Source organism: Papaver somniferum, chromosome 5 (assembly GCF_003573695.1).
Source record: "Papaver somniferum cultivar HN1 chromosome 5, ASM357369v1, whole genome shotgun sequence".
Taxonomy (NCBI): Eukaryota; Viridiplantae; Streptophyta; class Magnoliopsida; order Ranunculales; family Papaveraceae; genus Papaver; species Papaver somniferum.
The window spans coordinates 182,164,539-182,185,833 of record NC_039362.1 but is presented as its reverse complement, the minus strand read 5'-3'; the positions used below and the strand labels follow the sequence as shown (position 1 = coordinate 182,185,833).

The 21,295-nt window shown below is 37.2% G+C and overlaps 2 protein-coding genes and 1 pseudogene across 2 annotated transcripts; 2 read left to right on the top strand and 1 right to left on the bottom strand.

Moving 5' to 3' along the window:
* The first annotated feature begins 350 nt into the window (after positions 1 to 350).
* On the top strand, positions 351 to 5,120 carry LOC113283858 (protein SIEL-like). The gene is made up of 8 exons (XM_026533236.1): positions 351 to 1,062; positions 1,147 to 1,227; positions 1,607 to 1,840; positions 1,972 to 2,163; positions 2,350 to 2,490; positions 2,594 to 2,683; positions 2,777 to 3,321; positions 3,416 to 5,120. Exons 1-8 carry the CDS (start codon positions 400 to 402, stop codon positions 4,308 to 4,310), a joined length of 2,841 nt encoding a protein of 946 aa, XP_026389021.1. The 5' UTR covers positions 351 to 399; the 3' UTR covers positions 4,311 to 5,120.
* Positions 5,121 to 6,217, bottom strand: LOC113280248 (aspartic proteinase CDR1-like). The gene is made up of 2 exons (XM_026528898.1): positions 6,001 to 6,217; positions 5,121 to 5,881 (listed from the first exon to the last, which is right to left on the bottom strand). The coding sequence occupies exons 1-2, from the start codon at positions 6,215 to 6,217 to the stop codon at positions 5,121 to 5,123; spliced, it is 978 nt and encodes a 325-aa protein (XP_026384683.1).
* Positions 6,218 to 12,706: 6,489 nt separating this feature from the next.
* On the top strand, positions 12,707 to 18,169 carry LOC113280247 (annotated as a pseudogene).
* The last annotated feature ends 3,126 nt before the right edge of the window (positions 18,170 to 21,295 follow it).

The window sequence follows — 21,295 nt, the reverse complement described above, 5'->3', positions numbered from 1 at the left end:
TTTGACGGATTTTTTATGGATGAATAGTGATTGCTTTGGGGTTATATCTCGCGGAAATAATCAAAATTCAAGCTATGCTAGTAATAAAAATTTGACTAACATATCCTCCGGAACCGCCAATACGTGGCGACCAAACAAACCTATAGAAGCAAACCATAGGCACAATTCTCGAAACAAAACTTCGAGGTCAAGAGTTTTCTTACACGTAGCCGAGTCAGCTGGTGTGAATACCGAAATTAGATTACCATCCAAAATATCCAAGTTCAAGAGCTATGCAAAAGGGTCCTAGGGTCGAACCACAAGAGCTACGATATACGACTATAAACTTCATTATAAATAGAACCCGACACATTTCGGATGTGGTGATGTGGCGCGAATCAGCTCATACAAAAATAAAAAATGGGAGAAGAAATTTGGGGGAAAATAGAGAAATCAAATCTTTCAATTCAATCATTATGTTCAATCAGGTCACTAATCATAAACCCTTCCACTTCTAATCATATCATCTCTGCCATATTCGAAACCCTAACTCAGTATTTTCATCAACAACAAGAGCAAACCCTAGAAAATCAAAATCAAAATCATTACCTCAAACTCCTCTGCGATATAGCAATTAATCATCATGAGTTTACACGTATAATATTCTACAGGGTCCGTTCTTTCGCTTTCAGTCGTTCTGTTAATTCGCAATTTAGAGTTGAATCTCTATCAGTTCTTCTCACTATTGCTGAGCATGATGAAAATTTAGTATCTGCTATTGCTGAATTTGATGAGAATGTTATAATTGAGCTCTGTTTTGATTCTTCTGTGTCTGTTAGGTACTGGGTTTTTAAGAATTTGTTTAGATTTCGGATTCGAGATGAAATTTTAGGTCGAGTTTTGTTAGGGTTTGTTAATGATCCTTATCCTTATGTGAGAAGAATTTCTTTAGATGGTTTAGTAAGGTTGAGTAAATCAGTGGTGGAATTTAAGAATGCTGGATTGATTGCGGAAGTATATGATCGGGCGGTTGATTTATTTGTTGATAGAAATGATTGTGTTAGGGCGGCTGCAATTTGTGTGGTAAGTGGTTGGAAATGATTCTCTTTTGTTCTTAATTTGATGTTTTTTTTTGTGTTGCCGAAATGAGTTTATAGTGAATTTTAGGTCTGTGAATGGGGGCAAATGTTACCGGATTCTAGCATGGAAGCTGGTGAGCAGGATTGGCTGGATTCGGTGTTTGTTCAGGTAATGCTTGAATTTAGATAGTTAATGTGATTGAGAAATAGATTTGGACACCAATTGGTACCACAACAGGTACTTCAGGGGATCCCAATGGTGAAATGTTGGCTCTGTTTGTCCTCATACGTGCACATGTGTAGGATTCCTTGTGAGTCTCTAGTATGGTACTAGCTGGATTCAAATTAGAAGCATTGGAATGTGCATATATTTGTTTGTGATAGTTAGAAAATTGTGTAATTACATTACCAATGTGTGAGTGCTTGAATTTTGAGGAAGACTTGAGTTGTTTCATAGGGTACTTGAATAACTGCGTTGGAACCAAATTTTGTCCAGTGAATTATGATTAGTCCTGATTTAGGTTTTTGTAATTTATGTTCTTCTTCAGCTGTGTTCCATGGTGAGAGATATGAGTATGGAGGTAAGGAATGAAGCTTTTGTCTCCCTTGGGAAAATGAAGTTTGTGTCTGAAGATATACTACTGCAGACCTTGTCAAAGAAAGTCCTAGGTAACCTGAAAGAGAGAAAATTTCCTGGGAAGAGTAATACGAAAATTTTGGACCTACCAGCTTCAAATGCTGCTGGTGCTTTTATTCATGGGCTCGAGGACGAATTCTATGAGGTGATTCTTATTAGTATTTCCAGTTTTGCTTAATTTGAGCGTAAACACATAGAATTACAATATGCATCGTCAACTCCAGCTTGAACTTGAATTTCTCACACACTGCATTGTTCTTACTGCTTTTGTTGAAGGTTAGGAGGTCAGCCTGTTATTCGTTGGGGATGCTTACAGATTTCTCTGTCCGATTTGCAAATGATGCCTTGAATTTGTTAATGGACATGTTGAATGACCATTCTATGGTTGTTCGGTTGCAAACATTGGAAACAATGCATCATATGGCAACATGTGATCGTCTGAAGGTGCAAGAGGCACACATGCATATGGTATTCCTCCTGTCCTTTTATCCTTTTTTATTAAACCAAGGAGTGGATTGAACATAATACATATATTTGCATTTTGGGATCACATTGTTGGACAGTTGCAACACATTCAGCAAGAGAAGTTTTTGGTTTTCAATAAGTTAGACCTACTAATTATCTCATATCATAAGATTGGGCCTATCTTTGCAGTTTCTTGGTACCCTGGTTGATACAAGTACCTTGATTAGACGTGCAGCCAGAAAAGTCCTCTGCTTACTGAAACTGCCATTCATGAAGATTTTTAAATCATCAATTAATGGCCTTCTTACCAACTTGGAAACTTATCCTGAGGTGTGTACATAAATTATGATTTTTTTGTAGTTTTATTCTTGTTGTCACTTCATGGGCTAAGACAAATTTTTATAGAATATAACTCTTGCTATTCTCCTCCCAGGACGAAGCTGATATCTTCTCTGTTTTGTTTTATATGGGTAGAAACCATGGAAATTTTGCCGTCAGCTTTGTTACAGAATTGTCTCAAGAGGTTTTTGTCTTGCCTTATATTGCACTTAGATTAGTATAAAATGTAAAAAATAACTGTTCCCTTATTTTTGTTTCTCTTCTGCCCTGCTCACAGATAGAGCCGTCCTGTGAAGGCGAGCTCAGATTTGATAATCCAAGAGTAGCTGCAGTATTGGTTTTAGCCATTTCAGCACCTCTAGCACATGAACGTCTTGGGTGTTCTATTCCAGCAAAAGTATTTTCATGTGCAATTCCTTTTCTTGGAAGAATTGCATTTTCTTTGAGAAATTGTGCGACTCGAGATACCCTTTTAGCCTATTTGTTAAAGTTCAATAAAATTACACATGTTCCTGGCATGGAATCATCTGTAGAGGATGATCTCTTTCCTGTTGCAGGAGGAACGCTTCAGCTTCATAATATCGATGAGATATTCAATCAAGTACTACCCCTGCAACAAATTTGTAATGGAGCCTCTGAAGATCTATTTCGAAATGATCTGCGAGATCTAAGGCAAACAACTTTCCCTCTATCTCATCAACGGCAAGTGATTTTCACGGACGAGGAGGCAGAGAAAAACGTAAATCTTATTCTCAGAACTGTAGCTGCTACCTGGCAACTGATAAAATCAGGGTTCACAGATGAAGTACAAAAGACTTTGAGGTTCTATTTTTAAACCAATTTCTCATGCAGTCACCTGTTTCTATACTTATTCGGTAAATGATATGACACTCTATTTTCTTTTTCTCACATATAGGAGCTGCAGTAAAGACCTGGCAACAGTAGCTGTGAACTCGAACAGACTAACTGGTTTGTTGGCCTTTGCATCTCAGTATGTTCAGGTAGTCCAACATCTAGCAGAAATATGGGTTCATTTTCTGCCATTAAGTAAGCTCCATTATCGGAAAATAGGAATGTTGGATCATTTATTGGAAAAGCTAGATTATGATCTTGGAAAGCTAAGGTACGAGTTTTCGGGGTTGAGTAAAAAAGAAGAACTGCCTATCTTAGAATTGGTACTTCTTGCTTGTGTTCTGAGGTTGTCCGAAATGGAGATCTGTTGTAATGTTTACACATTGAAGAGGGTGCAATCTAACATCTCCGACATAGAGCTTCTCTGTGAGGACTTGCACATCGAACTTTCTGAATTTGCTGGAGAACTGAGAAAGTCATTGAGTGAACAGGGATACCTAGATGATGGTGCTTTGAGTCAGCAATTTTTATTCAAAAGAATACTTGATTTATTTTCGCTTAAAGAAATGGTGTTTGATGGAATGTTAAAACACATCAAGGCGGAATTGGGTGTACCAGGTAACGACTCGGAAAACCCTATTCCCTTCGTTTCTGGATTGCCTGCCGGTGTTACAGTCCAAATGACATTATTTAATGTATCGGACAAAGACAGATTGTGGCTAGAGATGTCTGCACAGGAGGGGGGTCTATCTCAGTATGCGTTTCTGAGTTCAAACCAGATTGGAAGTTATGACGAGATCAACAAAGTTAAATTAAGTGTACCATTCTACAACACTCCTAAAGCAGCTTCTTTCGTATTGAGAGCATGTGTTGTTAAGGAATATCCATCTGAAGATGTATATCGACCGGCCAGAGGTTCTGGTGGGCCAAAAGGGAACTCGCCGTTATCAGCAATATAACCAAAATTTATTTGGGTGCAGCCAAGAGTACAACCTGAAGGTTGGAAGAAGATTGATTTCAACAAATCTCCAATATACTTTGGCTCGAGGAAGAAGTTCTGCAGGGTCGACAGCATTTTCTTCATGTCATGGATTTTCTTACCATGTAAAGGAACTATCTAAATTAAAATCAGAGAGCAAAGAGTTCAAGTATTTGAGGTGCCATGGCCCATACCTGCTCTTTAAGTGAGACCTTTATCAGTTAAGAATCAATTAGACTGATGCGAATAGTTGCAGGATGGCAGAGCCGAAGACCGGAGTTTGCAGAGTTCAGATTCACCGGTTATGGGTTAGCTTAGTTCACGTACGTCAGTCGGTCTGATTGAAAGAGGGATAATAAGGACATTGCATTTCCGATCTGGGTCCACTCATTCCGAGCTGTTTGATAATTCACGTTTCATATACCCTCTCCATGACTCTGGGAATGAATCCATTAAGGTGTGAGCCATTCTCATTTCAATTTTATCGAAGAGAACAATTAGCAATCACCTCACTATATATCCTTGGTTTCACTTAGCAAAAGACTAGCAGATTCATCATCATTGCCTAGACAAGAGTTATGTTCGTCATCTTAATGTACAGACTAAGACAAGCTCGTATCAGTCCAGAACAGACTATGGTAATCTCTTGTGTAAATGGCTGTTTTGCCAGGTAAATATCAGTGCTATTTATTTTTTAAGATGATAATAATGGTTGATTGCCCCTGTTTAACTAGTGAAATTATTAAAAAACTGAAGATATTTTTAGACGTGGGATCAGAAGATAAATTTATTAAATTTGAGACGAAATGGCTGAATCATTCCCAGCTACACGGAACGCATTGTCCCTTGATGAACCTGATTTGCAATCCTCTATAGCGAATGAGAGTGACTGATCCTTAATATTATACAAAATTCGTTTATTAGTTTGTTGCATCGCTCCTAAAACAAAACCTACCCAATTCGTATCTCCACGGATGATGCCTAAACAATCAACTTCATTAGATATCATCACAAAATTATCTTTGTAATGTGGAATAACATAGTCGGCATGCTGAAAATGAAGTATCATGGAAGGAAAGTCGGCAATAGGAAATGCTTCCGGTATTTGGAAGCACAGATCAAAATCTTGTTGGGAACCAATGTTTTTAATGCCGAGCTTGTGAAAATGTGCCTTCACCAGATCTGCAACTCTATCAAAATAATCTTTATACATAACAGATATTATAGTACCAGAATCGATGTAAGTACCACCACCTCCTTCTTTGTTAATCTCAAACGTCCCTTTAGGAAATCCTATTCTTTTGTTACCTACACTAACATCTTCTAGATTTAAGTAATATATCTGTGTGAGAAAATTATTCACAACAATGGGAGTTGTATGTACTTCTTGACCTGCGCCTCCAATTGTCGTATCTGCACCAAACCTTAAATACGTATTGGATCCCTCAACGTTCGTGTCATACGTCGTCAAGCAGTAGGAAAATTTACCTTGTCCAACATCTCCTAATTGGTTTAGAAAAGACCATTCTCCTGATCCTAAGCCGAGTATTCCTGCAATAAGATCAGGTTTGCCACGTAAATGATTCTTACCTAAGAATTGATCGAAATTGTGTTGGCGAAAACCACAACCCATTTTCAAATCAATACTTTCAAGGCCACCGGTATCAAACCACAACCCATTTTCAAATCAATACTTTCAAGGCCACCGGTATCAGAGCCTATAGTGAGCTTTTCTTCAACAACACTGCCATACGTAACTGATCCAGTCGCATAATCTGCTATATAAGTGCACTGGCCGTCAGCATTGCACTTACCCTTGCAGAAACGATGCTCATTACAAGATATAGGACTATATGTAGTTGATAAATTCCAAGGATAAAGTGGCATATCTTAAGTGAAAGCTTCGGTGGCACCTTCACATTGTAGCCACGTAAAACTACTACCTGTGTCAACCATCAAATAGTACTTTAGAAATGGTTGCTGTTGACCTTGAAAAGCACCTATACCAACCAGTGCAGCATAATACATAGATGGTTCAAAAAAAACAGGCAGACGAGCAACATCGGGATTGATGGACCGTGTTGCATTGCTTTGGAGTAATATCTGTGACTCCATATAACGTGCGCGAGCTTTGGATTGTTGAACGAGTCTATGAAGCCTTTCACCTCTTGTCAAATGGTCACCTGGATATAAAGGTGATTCTTTGGAGTCTATATGAACCATCTTGATACTGAGTCCTTTCTTCCGATTCACGGCGATGACTGAAACATGAGTGATTGACAAAAGAATGAAAATGAAAAGAATACCTCTCCCCATTTTTGAGCTAAAAAGAATTTTCATTACATCACAATTATGTGCAATTGTGAACCATTTAACTTATAATACTGCATTTTTCATAATGAGAAGATAAAATCTTATGGAATTTTGATATTTTGAAATTAAAGAAAATCGTTTCTTATTATGTGGAGTGCTTGGAGATAATTTTGTCATAAATTTTATTATTTTATACAAAACCTGATTTTCTTCTTATAATTCGTCATATCTGGGTAAAAATTAGCTCACCTTAGTGAATCTTTTTTTTTTAGAAGGAAAAGAATCCGGTAACATCCTTGATATATTCTTTGATATTTACCGTAAATGCATATGGCTCCACAAAAGAAATCGCTCCACAAAAGATATTATTTTGCTTTTACAAATGATTCTGAAACCTATTTCTCAGACTAGATTTTGACATTTCCGATTATTCAAATTGAAAAACTATTTCTATCCAAACATTCTCTGTCAACAAAGTATGAAACATTAAAGACCGGCCTTTATTTAGTTAAAAACGATTACACCAAACATAAATATAAGTGTCAAACCACAACAAACGTACATGACTACATGTAATTAAATCAAAGCACAAACAAAGACACAGAAAAAAATAATGTGCAAATTAAGCACCAAACTCCTCATACTCGATCCTGTAAGTGTTCTTCCAACAAATCCAACTGTCTGTCGATGCGATATGGCGGCCAGGCCTATACATATATTCTCTTAGATCGACGCATCAATCAATGACAGTGGATATAGACACTCTTGAATTCAAACCAGTCACAGCTTCCTTCATGATGAGTAAAATGATCTACAAGATGTCCTCCACACCCATGATGACTGTAGAAACTAATAGGTTCGCCAGTGTATTTAAAACGATAACCCCAATGATAGCCATGGGGAACGTTTGCGCACCCACAACCGCGGAATTTTAGACTATGTCCGGAACAGTGCTCCTGGTTCCAGACTCTGATTGAGCTTGCGTTTGCGAAGTCTGCAATTAGACATGCAAACACAAGAACCGTAAAAACTGAAACCAAGGTAAATGATTTCTTGGAGTTGGTTGCCATATCACTAGTTGGTAAATAGATATGAGCAGAAACTGTTTTGCAAATTATAAGTGAGTAAACTGAAACTGTTTTGCTTGTTAATGAGATTATAATGTATTTTCATTCGGTATTTATAAGTAAATTTTTTGTTCAAGAGTTAACCCTCATTGGTGGTTTATATTTCAATATTACCGATTAACTCTCATTGGTGGTTTATATTTTAAATATTACCGCGACATCACAGTGATAGTAATCACGGTAGAATCGGTACCAATGAACTAGTCGCATATGAATAAGAAGATAGATAATGTGAAAATATTGCAATAAACAAATTAAAGAAGACATGGTAAAAGAATTTGACAAATTCGTTATTATTATTCACCCAATCATAAAATCTAAGTCACTTCAATGATTCTAAGGCTTATGACTTGCACATTTTGATTGGATGCCATTAGTTGATATAACTTGCGTGTTTAGAACCTTTTGATGAGAATGAGATGCCAACCAATATATGAGTTGTGTGCTTCAAAAACAAAGTAAAGATTTTGAGTTGAGAATTTATTGCCGACATCGATCTTTAACGAAATGAAGGCTAAGTCAGATTTGCTTAAGTTTTAGGTATCACCAGATTGATCGCCACCATTAATATTAATAATTTCATTTGGAAATACTAAATCCTATTGCCGACATCGATCTTTCTTATGCTATTCATGACGAAATTCCAGTCGAAGGAGAAGAATTTGCTTTTATGGGGGTTGCTTCACTGAGAAAAAGTTACCTTCCATGCATCATTGTAAATCAATTGGACATCGCTTTACTGAACCCAAATGCTGTCATGGAGTTGCTAAAAGTGAAATTGTTAATACACATGAGCCAAAAAAGAAAATTGATACGCAATATGTTGCAAAACCTTTGAACTAAGTATTTATTGGCAACCCTAATGTACTTGGTGTAGATATACCCAAAATCATGAGAAAGGTATAAGAGTAATTACACCCAGAGGCTAGTCATAGTGCGCTGAAAGAGCCTAAAGCACCGAAATTACACGTCATTCTAAAAGATTTAGACCAGTCAAGGAGGTTTACTCAAATGGTCAAACTGTCTTGCGAAACAAGGGGTAACGTTTTTGTAATTAGTAACATCTCAAAAGCACTTCTCAATCACTTTTATTTTTTCATAAAAGAGGCATGCCTCATAATTCCATCGATAGAGATCCGAGATCGAAGACAATACAAGTTTCATCACAAAGCTGATTACAGACATCATATCTAAGATAATTCCTCATCACAACATATTCTCTAATTCTAACCATTACAACCATTCCAACAATCCCAAAGGACAATAACAGTAACACATCAAGGCTAAGAGGCCATATTTGATTTATTGGATACAAATTTGCACTCTGCAGTTTTGCAGCAGTGGGATCTTTAAGAGATCCAACAATGGGTTTTTCGATCAACCAAGGATTTTTAATCACATGGTGATGAAGGGTTTGAACCCACCGAGAGTTTTTAATCTCTTGGTGATAAAAGTAACAGTAACAGTGACAAAGATTTTTAGTCAACCAAGGGTTCTTAGTCACTTGGAGATAAGAGTAACAAAAATAGCAGAGGCTACTTGTCAGAATCGGTAAAAATCGGTCTGAATCTGTCGGAATCGTGTCGGAGTCTTGAGAACATTTGTAGCTGGAGTAAATGATGTTGTTGCTGGTGATACTGGTCTTGCTTTTGTAATTGTTGTACTTGTTTCCATTGATAAAGATGTTGTTTTTGTTGCTGGTGTAGTTGAAATTCCTCCATAGAAGATCATCATTCCACAAGGACTTAGGAAATTATCCAACCTCTTCAAATTGATTGAAGAACAGATAGGTTAAACCCCTAAAATAAAACACAACCAATTCAAAAAAGTAGAAGAAAATTAAAAACTGATAAGAGGAACAAATATTAAAATTTATATAAGCTAAAACATAGAAACGCTTAAATAAACGAAGAGATTAATGAGATATAAAGATGCTATAAATAGAAGAAGCTGAGGTACAACGAAAGTGGGCTAGGGTTTGATGATTGGATGCTATTTCCTGGAGTAGAGCTGATACCTTTTCTATTTTTTATGGTTTTACACTTGGTAATTTATCTTCTATACTTATTATTAATACATGCACTAACCACATTAATGAAGTGTTGTCGCTGAGAAAAAACTGCTGGACAATATCAATAGTCAACATCAAGAGAGCCGTGCGGCATAGCTAGCTCATTGGTTCCTCATAGATTGGTAAATAGTGTGTTATCTTCTGTGCAATCTCCTAGATATGAAATGGCTAATGCAGAGGAAAATCAGTGTAAGTAGTGAGCATGAAGTTTTCTAAACAAATAGTTATTTCAGCATGCTAACCAAGCTATATTTGAGGATGTTGGAAAATAGAATCCAATTTTGGTATATGAAAAATACCATATTGGATTGCTTAAATTGGCCTATTAGTTAGGTTAAGTTAGTTTCAAGTTGGAAACTAAAAGAAACCTAAAACCTGACGTGAAGAGATACAACCTTTAGGAATTGATATTGGTATTCAAAAGTCGCATCCCTTGAGAAATCCTTGTAGCACCATGATTCTCCATTGCATCCCTTGAGAAATCCTTGTAGCACCATGATTCTCCATTGAAGAGGTATTTGAAGCATCATGATGCTTCATTGAAGAGGTAGTAGTAATTTCTAAAAATACCCTGCACACACTTAGAAAAATATATCAATTAGAAACATATTATCATTCTACTGCATTCTAATTAAAATCATCAATTAAGTTTATGTAAAAGAGAGTTCATCACTCTTAAGTTTTGGTTCGCCATAGTTTATCTACATCGAAAAGTAAGTCGTTTTATCCTGGAGACATACATCGATAACCTGTAAGAACCAGTGCGAGATGAATCTGTCTTAACGCTAGAGGATATAATCCTTTCCTCGACTTTGGTTTGTCTATATGGGTTTGTATTCTTATTCCCTCTTCTATTCTTATTGAAGTTTATACAGAAGATTGCCAACAAAAGACATTGCAGTAAAAGTTGTTAATGAATTTCAAAAACTGCTAATAGTCTTAGTAATAATATTGTTGATAGCATGAGTTCGGATTGTTTGAAGGAAACTAGCTGATCAGATTTATCCGAGAAGGAAGGTTAGATCTTTTTTTTTTTTTTTGATAAACTAAAACTTCATTGATAGTAAAGTTAGGTTACAAAGGGTTTCAATACATCAAAATTTACACAGAATTGGTTAAAAATACCAAAATTAACAATTCCTGGGTGAAAAGGACATTTAGATTTTGATACTGTTTAAATGGAAAAAAAATGTAAAAATAACAAGGATGTAAACTGTTTCATCCTACCCATTTTCAAATATTTTTTTTATTTTTAATTTACATCAGGATGCATCCAGTTTCATCCTTGCTATTTTTTAAGTTTAAGTCAGGATGAATCCAGTTTCATCCTTGCTATTTTTTTGGTGTCCATTTCACCCATACTAATTTTTACTCGTCCATTTGAACCATGTTTCAAAAATATTTGGACAAATGACCCATTTTTCGCAAAATTTAAGTAATATAATGAAATATCATACAATTCTAGTACAACACCAACTATTCTAACAATAGAAGAGAAAGAAAATTGGTAAAAGACTAGAAACAAGTATGAATAGAGAACCAATTGAATCGGTGGGAAAATGGTTTTCGGATTACAAATCCACCATTTTTGATAGTTTTCTTCTTCTTGAGAAAGAGATACCCCATAGGAGTGATTTGCTTTTGTTCTTGAATTTTCCGATGAATTTTCCGGTCACCGGAGATCGTCGAAGATGTGCTTGAAACATTGTAAACCCAACATAAAACGACCATTGAAGTCGAGATAGGATGCTCTAAGAGCACAAAGATATCCGCCATGAAGACGAAGATAACTTGCCGCCGACAAGAATGGATGAAACCCAAAGCTAAATCTAAAAAATATTTAAACCCTAGCTAAAGCAATGAGAATCTAACAACAAACGGAGGAAATGGGGTACTGCTCAAATCTATCCCAAGAGCAGCAGATCTGAGCAGTAAGAAATCGCCGGAGAATGAGAATCTTGTCGTCGGAAATCGTTTCGAGGAAGAGAATAGGAAAAGGAGGAGAGATGACTTAAGTTAGATGAATTTCTAGTTAGATCTTTTCACAAACACAAAAAACAGAAAACATATCTCCTCTTAGAAATTAGTGTGCAATTCAAGCTGAGGAGATCCATTTTTTCTCCTCGTTTATGAGGAGATTCTCTTAGAAAAGGATCTCCTAAAACGGATCTTTTCACAAACACAAAAAACAGAAAATACAAGAAACAGAAAACGGATCTCCTCTGATTCAAGCTGCATAGAGTCTTTATTCTCGCGTCAAAAGAATTGCACACACAAAATTTGTTTTTCTTTTTTCTATTTTCCTTTTTTCCCTTCTTTTTCCTAATTTAACCTTAATGTATTCTCAATCATCACTTCCGACTCTATCCGATGTATAGTGGACATTGAACGCATCACGCCAATGCATGGTCGTGCAAGCTGTCGCATATTTTCTCCCTTCGCGCTGCCACTCTTGCTTTCGGACACAAACTCTGTGAACTAGTGCCATGTGGGTGAAAATGTTACTAGGTACCAAATAGCTACCAAATAGATTGCAGTATCACGTGAATGATTGACAAATTAACTGTATAAAAACTGCCAAAAGAAAACCCCACCACCACCACCGGCCACCACTAGCTCGCACTGGAAGTTAAATTATTTGTCTTCGTAGATGCGTTTACCTTAAAACCTCCCATCACCACAAGTACTAGCACTGATACCAGGAGAAGATAGAACAGTTATTGTTAAAGAGTAGATAACAACTTGAAGCTGAAAGACACGCAAGCATCTTAATGGTAATGTTTCCGTGATACGTTCATTCCAACCTCTAGGAAAGTCATTGCATTGAATTCTACAGATATTTTTCTATTGAATATATTGCAGTCAATGGGTCAAGCTATCCATATACTTGATGCCACTGGTATGGTAACTTACTGGTAAATATTTTTTTCTCTATATCACTTTTCATTTTGTGTGTGCAATTCTCAATTTATTCTTCATTCTTTTACGGTTTTTAGTTAGATTGTGCACTTGATTTATTATGGGGCTATGTGGAAATTCAATCATACTGCAGGAATTGATCAGCTGAGAAACTGTATGGTTTTTCTGCTTCAGAAGCTCTCGGTCAGGATATCGTTGAGCTCATTGTCGAAAGAGAAGCCAGAGAAGAAGCGAGGCATATAAACCGCAAGAATGCGTCGAGCGGAAATTGGACTGGGACATTCCCAGTTAAGAATAAACAAGGGATACGGATTTTTGTTCATATTACCCTTACGCACCTCTATGATGATGATGGTAATGTTGTTGGGATTATATGTATGTCTGCTGATGCACAGGACTTTCTCCAAACGCCATCAGTTTCATCTTCGAAGGCCAATTCCAGTACCCTTAGTCATCCGACATCTACACGGGATATTGATTCTAAACAACCTTTGGAAACTGTAGTTACTCCGAGAGGAGCTCGCATTATTACAGGCGACCTACCTTTAAAAGCTGCCCCGGTGGAAAAACTTTCGGGTAGAAAATTTGGAGTATACGGTGGGAAAAGTGAAGGCATGATTGGTACTTCAACAGCAGTGGCTTTCATTAAGAAGAAAAACATATCACGGCAATGGAAAGTAAGTCAACATGATGGGTTGGTTGCAAGGGCTAGACATCACATCTTCGCCTGCTGCATGAGAAATGAACAACAAAATGACTTCCTTCGGTCAAAGAGTTCAGCGTCCTGCGGAACGCCAAAACTCCAGGTTCTGGGAAGTAATAACCAATTTGCAAATGAGGCCAATGATTCTATTGCGTCTGTCAAAATTAGTGTAAGCCTTACTAATAATACCAGTCCTCCTTGTAAATTTGATCAGGTAACAGATTCATCCGATTATGACATCTTGTGGGAAGAGTTAATGGTTGGGGAAAAATTAGGGCGAGGTATTAAGAACTTTAGATATTTCTTTTGATTAAGGAATTTATTTTCCTTTTTAATATGCCGTAGTTTGCTGATCTGATTGCTTTCAGGTTCATGTGGAACTGTATATCATGGTATGTGGTGTGGATCGGTAAGTTTGCTGTTCTTTTATAAGAACTTAATTAATCTGCAGGAGGAATAGTTAAGCCTAGATTTTGGAAACATAGTGCACAAGTTAAGAACTTAAGAAGTACGATCTCCTTTTTGCAGGACGTAGCTCTGAAGGTATTTTTTAAGTTCGAGTATTCTGATGACCTGCTACACTCTTTTACACAAGAGGTAGTTCTTCAAAGTTCAAACCAAGCTCATTGACATTGTCTTCTATAGACATGCATATATATATATGCCTCGTTCTAATTAAATATTTTTTTTTGCAGGTGTTGCTTATGAAAAAGCTCCGTATCCAAGTGTTTATGGGGGAGTAACTGTTAGGAAAACCGTGAGTTCCCTATCTTTGGGTCTTTTTCCATTGAGTGGGTTTTCTAATATGGGCCATATAGAATTTAGGAAAGAGTTTAGTTTCCTAGTTGGAGACTAATACTTGGTGGCCAAGTTTGTATTCTCTATATATAAGAGTAGATTTGTAGGTTTGTAGACATACAACCTAGAAGAGTGGTAAATCCTTGTACTTAGGGTTTTGGTCTCTTTGGTAGGGGAGGATCTTGTGCTACCGTGAAGGTCAATATCGGTGTGATAGAAAGACTTGTAGAGAGAGAATTTTGGTGTTTTAGTGTTTAGGATTTGGGGCTTTGCCGTAGACCTAGTTTCTAGTGTTTCCATGTTTATCCTCTGTTACTAGCAGCTGTGAAGACGGTGTAGAAGAGAAGACATGAGGCTGGTTTGAGGAATGGTTAGAGAATTAGTTTCTATGGTTTCTTCGATGGTGTTCTCGGGTGTGTCTTGTTAACTCTTTTTCTTGTCTTGGGTTGCGGAAAGAGCATGTAATGGTCTTTGATTTAATGCAAGTTTTCTGGTGGTGTTGGCGGTGGATGTAGCTTGTAAAGGTGAACCACGTATATCTTGAGTTTTGGTTGTGTGTGCTTTTTTATCTTCTGTCTTTCTTATTATTTCTCCCATATTTGGTCCAAATCACCAATTGCCCTTTGTGATTTTGTGATTCCGCTGCGCTAGGGTGCCAATTTTCCCAACAATTGGTATCAGAGCCAAGGACGGGCTGGAGTGATTGAACCTGGAATTGAACAATGGTTTATTGTTCGGGTGGAGAAATATGTTTTGAAGATAATGTTTCAACCAGTGTTTACACAAAGATGGATTTGTGATGTGATTCACAAATCAGAGGTTCAACTTGGTAGAAGTGTATGCTCTTCTTTTGGTTTTATGATGTAGTATGGGATGCAGATTAAGGCCGAATGAGGTGGAATACATATATGCTTTTTGAAGAGTGTTAGTAATCATACACTATAAATAATGGGTTACAAAGTTTGAAGAAAGGATGAGATTGTGAGGTCTCATATAGAAGCAAGTCCAGCAACGCTTCGAAGTTGTGCACGAGATGTTATAGATTTATGTTTTTAAATCTATGTTAAAGTATTCTTGATGGCTTGTACGTAATTTCAAGAATGTGTCCGATCTCGAAAGCATGTACCACACAATAATATGGGAATTCACATGGTATATATTTTAAGCGAGTATGTTGGGTGTGATGGTGGTAAGGAGTATGTCAGATTGGTGATGGATTTGAGAATCTCTTAAGGGATTAAGCATGTTAATCACAATGGAAATATCTTATGGTTTGTTTTAGATACACGATAATCATGACATGTGCTGGAGTATGATACTGAAGCTAATTCTTCCTTTCTGGATTAGAGTTCAATATGTAATTAGCTTACTGGCTAGGTGGAGCTAATGGTGATTCTTACGGATGGTTCTCTTATTGATCAGTAGTGGAGTCTGTGGAAGGATTCGTTCATGGTGGTAGAAGATTTTCATGGTGTTTGTGAAACGTGATCAATTTCACAAGTATTCTTCATGAAGAAGATGGTTTGAAGACTTTTATCAACGTCATGGTGTTTTGATCGAAGAGATGGTTCTATGAAGATGGAAGTTCGGATTTGAGCTTCGAAAGTAATTCTACGGGAATATAGAGATGGTGAATAACTTTGGTGGAAGATGAAGGTAATTTCATGTGATCGTCTCATGCTTGAAAGTATGATCTGAGGTGGAGATTGTTAGAAAACCGTGAGTTTCCTATCTTTGGGTCTTTTCCCATTGAGTGGGTTTCCTAATATGGGCCATATAGAATTTAGGAAAGAGTTTAATTTCCTAGTTGGAGACTAATACTTGGTGGCCAAGTTTGTGTTCTCTATATATAGGAGTAGATTTGTAGGTTTGTAGACATTCAACCCAGAAGAGTGGTAAATTCTTAATGCTTAGGGTTTTGGTCTCTTTGGTAGGGGAGGATCGTGTGATACCGTGAAGGTCAATATCGGTGTGATAGAAAGACTTGTAGAGAGAGAATTTTGGTGCTCTAGTGTTTAGGGTTTGGGGCTTTGCCCTAGACCTAATTTCTAGTTTTTCCATGTTTCTCCTCTGTTACTAGCAGCTGTGAAGACGGTGTAGAAGAGAAGACATGAGGCTGGTTTGAGGAATGGTTAGAGAATTAGTTTCTATTGTTTCTTCGATGGTGTTTTCGGGTATGTCTTGTTAACTCTTTGTCTTGTCTTGGGTTGCGGAAAGAGCATGTAATGGTCTTTGATTTAATGCAAGTTTCTGGTGGTGTTGGCGGTGGATGTAGCCTGTAAAGGTGAACCACGTATATCTTGAGTTGTGGTTGTGTGTGCTTCTTTATATTTTGTCTTTCTTATTATTTCTCCCATATTTGATCCAAATCACCAATTATCCTTTGTGATCCTGTGATTCCGCTGCGCTAGGGTGCCAATTTTCCCAACCGTAACTTCACCTAAGCACATGTGCATTATCACAGAGTTCATGCCACGGTTCGTTGTTTGCTTTATCTTGTGATATAAACTTCATAGTCGACTGTAGAGCACTGTTCTTGTTTTCTGCATATTGAAGAGGATTTCTTGTTTGGACTATGTTTTAATTATCGTTCGGTACCATTTAACTAACCGGGTCTAGAATAATCATTATGTAGTGGAAGTTTGTTTCAGTTGCTTCGAGAACTAGTAAAATAGATTGTAGGCGGCGTGTTCTCATGGCTTTATACATTGTATGTACTCCTTATTTAAATACCAAACCAAAATATCGCAACCGATATATTGTTGCTTTCAATTTTCTTTCCTCTTGTTTTATTATGTACATACTCTCCTGTTCCATACATGCATGACTCTACTACCTATTCATCATTCCTTTCGCCAACTTTTCTGTAGGCACGAGGTATGAGTTATCTGCATAATTGCAACTCACCAGTTGTCCATTGTGATTTGAAGTCGTCAAATCTGTTGGTTGATAAGAATTGGACTGTGAAGGTTAATGTTTCGTTGCCTTTCTAAGTTAAGATTCTCTTGTTCAATTTATTTTATCTTTGGAAAATGCAGGCATGTATGATATATCATTTATTAATCTAATTTGGATTCCTTAGGTTGGTGGTTTCGGTCTTTCAAGACTAAAACACGCAACGTATGTCTCTCTGAAGTCCGGCAAAGGAACGGTATTTGCCTTCAGTATTGTTTAAAGATTTTTTATTTTCTTGCTGGTTTGAATATCTAGTTATATACCAAGTTAACTATTTACGAGTTTGTCTTTCCACTTCTTTTCTTCCCTCCAGCCGCAGTGGATGTCTCCAGAGGTTATTCGTAATGAACCCTCAGATGAGAAGTAAGTTAAAAGCGATTTCAGTTGCGTTCTTAATGAGTTTTGGATTATTTGATTACTGTTGCCCAACTTCTGAAATAATAATAAACTACTGCGCAGGTCTGATGTGTATAGCTTTGGAGTGGTAATGTGGGAGCTTGGTACTGGAAAGATCCCTTGGGATACCCTCAACTCATTCCAGGTATTCATTAAAGTAATTCGAAAACTTGGTTACACTTTTCGTTTCTGCCCAAAAAAAGTGTGCGCCATGGTATAACATATGATCATAATGCAGAATATTTGCAGTTTTAGTGAGTGATCATTTATGCAGGTGATTGGAGCTGTTGGATTCATGGACCAACGACTTGAGATTCCAAAGGATACAGACCCACATTGGGCATCTCTAATTGAGAGCTGCTGCCAAAGGTGCTTATATATGTGGTAACTATGTACATTTTTTTTAACCACGTAGAATAATGTCTCCGCCTATATCTTCATCATTAATTAACCTTTCTTTTTTCATTTTGACAATGCGTAGCGAGCCAAAATGCCGACCAGCATTGAAGGAATTACTAGGAAAGCTGGAAACTCTAAGAAAACGTTATTCTGTTTAAAAGCCGATATCAATGACCGGCCTGGCTAGGGTTAGAGATGCAGTACCACAAGATTGAGCTTCTGGTTCATCAAATAATTGATGCATATCATCAAAACTTTCTTTACTCTGTGTTCTTTTCATGTTCTTTCCTTGATTTTACAGTGAGAACACTGCTATCCCGGATGACTTTGCGGGATACCTTCCTGCTCAAGCGGCTTCTAAACCGTTAGGTCACTATATCTTACATTTAAAATCCAGATCTAGAAGCTTTGAACCTTTAGGAAAAATGGTGGGTCTTGAATCGAAAATGGTGGGACATAGACTGAATGCGAATGCAACCGTTTATTTGATCATCCAACGTCTTAGAAACCGCTTAAATGGAAAATAATACTCCAAAGTCATGCAGGATAGCATTTGTAGTACAGTGAAGCAAGTAGTATAGTGAAGCAAAAGTGTTCTTTTTGCCTTTGACAAAAGATCTCTTATATAAAAAAACAAAACGAAACTAAAAAGAGATGAGCAAAGTCGAAATTTATAATAAGGACCCGGCTTTTATTCTATTAACTAACCAATTACATAAAACATGCATACAAGCATAAAACAACAACAAACGTATGTGTAAACTTAAATACAATGATGACAAACAAAAACATAGAAAATTATACATGCATATTTAACTGTGTGACGGGCCAGGCCTATACGCATATTCGTATCGATCGAGCAATACATCAATCAATCAACACTGGATTTTGACACTTTTGAATCCAAACTCGTCACACTTGCGTACATCATGGTGAAAACGATCATGGACATCACGACACCCATGATTATTGTAGAAAGTTATACTTTCCCCGGAGTAATCAAATTTATAACCACCATGAAAGCCATGGGGAACATCTGCACACCCACAACCGTGGAAAGTTTGATCGTGTCCGGTACAACCCGGCCCTTTCCAGACTTTGATTGAGCTCGCACTTGCAAAGTCGGTAATTAGACATACAAACATAAGAACAGTAAAAAATGAAACTAGGGTTGATGAGTTTTTGTAGTTGGTTGCCATATCTGTAGAAGGAAATTGATATGAGCAGAAAGTATTTTGGGAATAAATTGAAGTTGTTTGCTTGGTAATGAGATTATATTTACCACTCGGTATTTATAAGTAAAAAATTTATATACGAGATAAATCCTTATTGGTACGTCGAATTTAAATACTTACCTGACATCAGTGATAGTGGCCATGGTAGAAATATTGGTACCAAGTACCAACGAACTAGTCTTATGTACGAAATAACAAGAAAAATAATGTAAATTGTACAATAAACAAATGAAAAAAGACTTGGTAAAGAATTTGACAAATTCGTTATTAATCACCCAATCACTATATACCTGTCATTTCGCAGTAACGCGTAACCACGAGTTGGACGTAAATCTAAGTTGTTGTTTTTTACTGAAAAAGAAAAAACTGAAACAGAAATAGAAATGGAACGAGACATAGACCTTACCTCCTAAGATAGGGAAGAGAGCAACCACAAGGAAATAAAAAAAGATTTCAAAATCATTCAAAGCCAAAATTTGGGAGAGCGGATCCGCAGTGCAGTTGTAATGAAGTCAGGTGGCTGGTACCACCACTGTGTAGTATCACTATTTTCTTCCCATTTTTCTAATTTATCCACCACTGAAATTCCTTCCCTGTATATGTGAGAAAATCTAAATTGAACTGTCTTTGGAAATTACATGCAATCTGTAACCTGTCCCTAGCCTTTTTTTGATTGAGACCGCCTGATCCACCAATAATTTCTTTTCCTCGTATTGAATATTTGAATATGAACTACCTTCATCCACAATCCTTCTAATTCATCCTTACCAATTTTTTTAATTATTGAGCTCAATCTGTCAACCATGCATGCATGCTAATCAACTCAAATCCAAATGACCAAATACAATAAGGACGTGTATGGGTTCAGTACATACAATGTCATCTCTTAACCATGCATGCCAATCAACCCAAATCCAAATGACAAAACACAATAAGGAAGAGGTGTACCTGGTGGAAACCAGTAGCACGCCCGAAAGGAAAGTAACCAAGATCTAAGACATGTTTAATAATATGAACCCCAAAATCATTATTGATGACTCATATAAAGAAATCAAAGTACAAGTTCTTAAACACAAGGAAACCCTAATCTCCTCTTAGCAAAGCTCTCCTACTCAACTAAAAATCTCCCCCTACAGCTTGCCCAAGGACCTCTACTTATAGGCCAACTAACCCTAATGGAGTACAACTCATTTTACTTCGCCATATTCTCGCGGAGGTGCCCTTTACTTCGCTCAGATCATTTTCTATAAAGTTTTTCCCTTTCTTTCGCTACCCTCACATGGACTTGTCAGGACACCTGTCTCTTTTCTTGCTCCATAATTTATCTACTTCTTGACCTGTCTTTTCAACCAAGTAATCCTACTTCGCTTTTCCTGACTTCGTCCTTGGTGACTTTCTGGGTACTCCAATATGGTCCTTCGAATCTTCGTGTGAGTATTCCTTCCTTTGCTCATACCTTCTCTTTTCTTTGTGTGATTGGTCCTTGGCGAGATAACGCTGACATATGATTTGACAAGTCTCTGACTGGGATCTTGGAGTGAGATTTTCTACCTCTTTACGTCAGACATGTGGCGAACCTATTTCGCGTACCTACGTTTTGCCTTTTATTATTCCACTCGAGTTATACGAGAATGGAATAAGAACCGTTCCAGAATCCCTAGCTGACAGGTTCTCCATTTTCCCGTCTCCACACTTTTGGGTAACCGTTTGTTACCGATTGTCTATACTTCGAACGTGTCTTCGACCTGCTAAGCCAGTCATCCCTTTACATTATTTATATCCAATTCGACTTAAGTTTGGGCTTCTTTTCTTCTTCCTTCCTTTTGTGTCTCTCTGATTTTTGTGCTTTCTATCTTTCTTTCACCATTGTTGTACCTTTCCTTCACCCTCGACTTCTTCTTCATTATCCAGCTTCTAAGAAAATTTCCACAACTTCCTCACTTAAATCCCTTGAGGATTTTCAATCTGATTTTCAGAAGATGGATCTATCCTTATTCCCAGCGGATTTCTCTATTTCACCTGCTGTTTGCACGACTCCCGACATGGAGT

Excerpts from the sequence above, each read along its gene's own strand:
- LOC113283858 (XM_026533236.1), top strand. The coding sequence starts at position 400 with ATGGGAGAAGAAATTTGGGGGAAAATAGAGAAATCAAATCTTTCAATT. Across the intron at positions 1,841-1,971 it reads TCGAGGACGAATTCTATGAG|GTTAGGAGGTCAGCCTGTTA; the intron begins GTGATTCTTATT and ends CTTTTGTTGAAG. Across the intron at positions 2,491-2,593 it reads ACTTGGAAACTTATCCTGAG|GACGAAGCTGATATCTTCTC; the intron begins GTGTGTACATAA and ends TTCTCCTCCCAG.
- LOC113280248 (XM_026528898.1), bottom strand. The coding sequence starts at position 6,217 with ATGCCACTTTATCCTTGGAATTTATCAACTACATATAGTCCTATATCT. Across the intron at positions 5,882-6,000 it reads TGATTTGAAAATGGGTTGTG|GAATACTCGGCTTAGGATCA; the intron begins GTTTGATACCGG and ends ATCTTATTGCAG.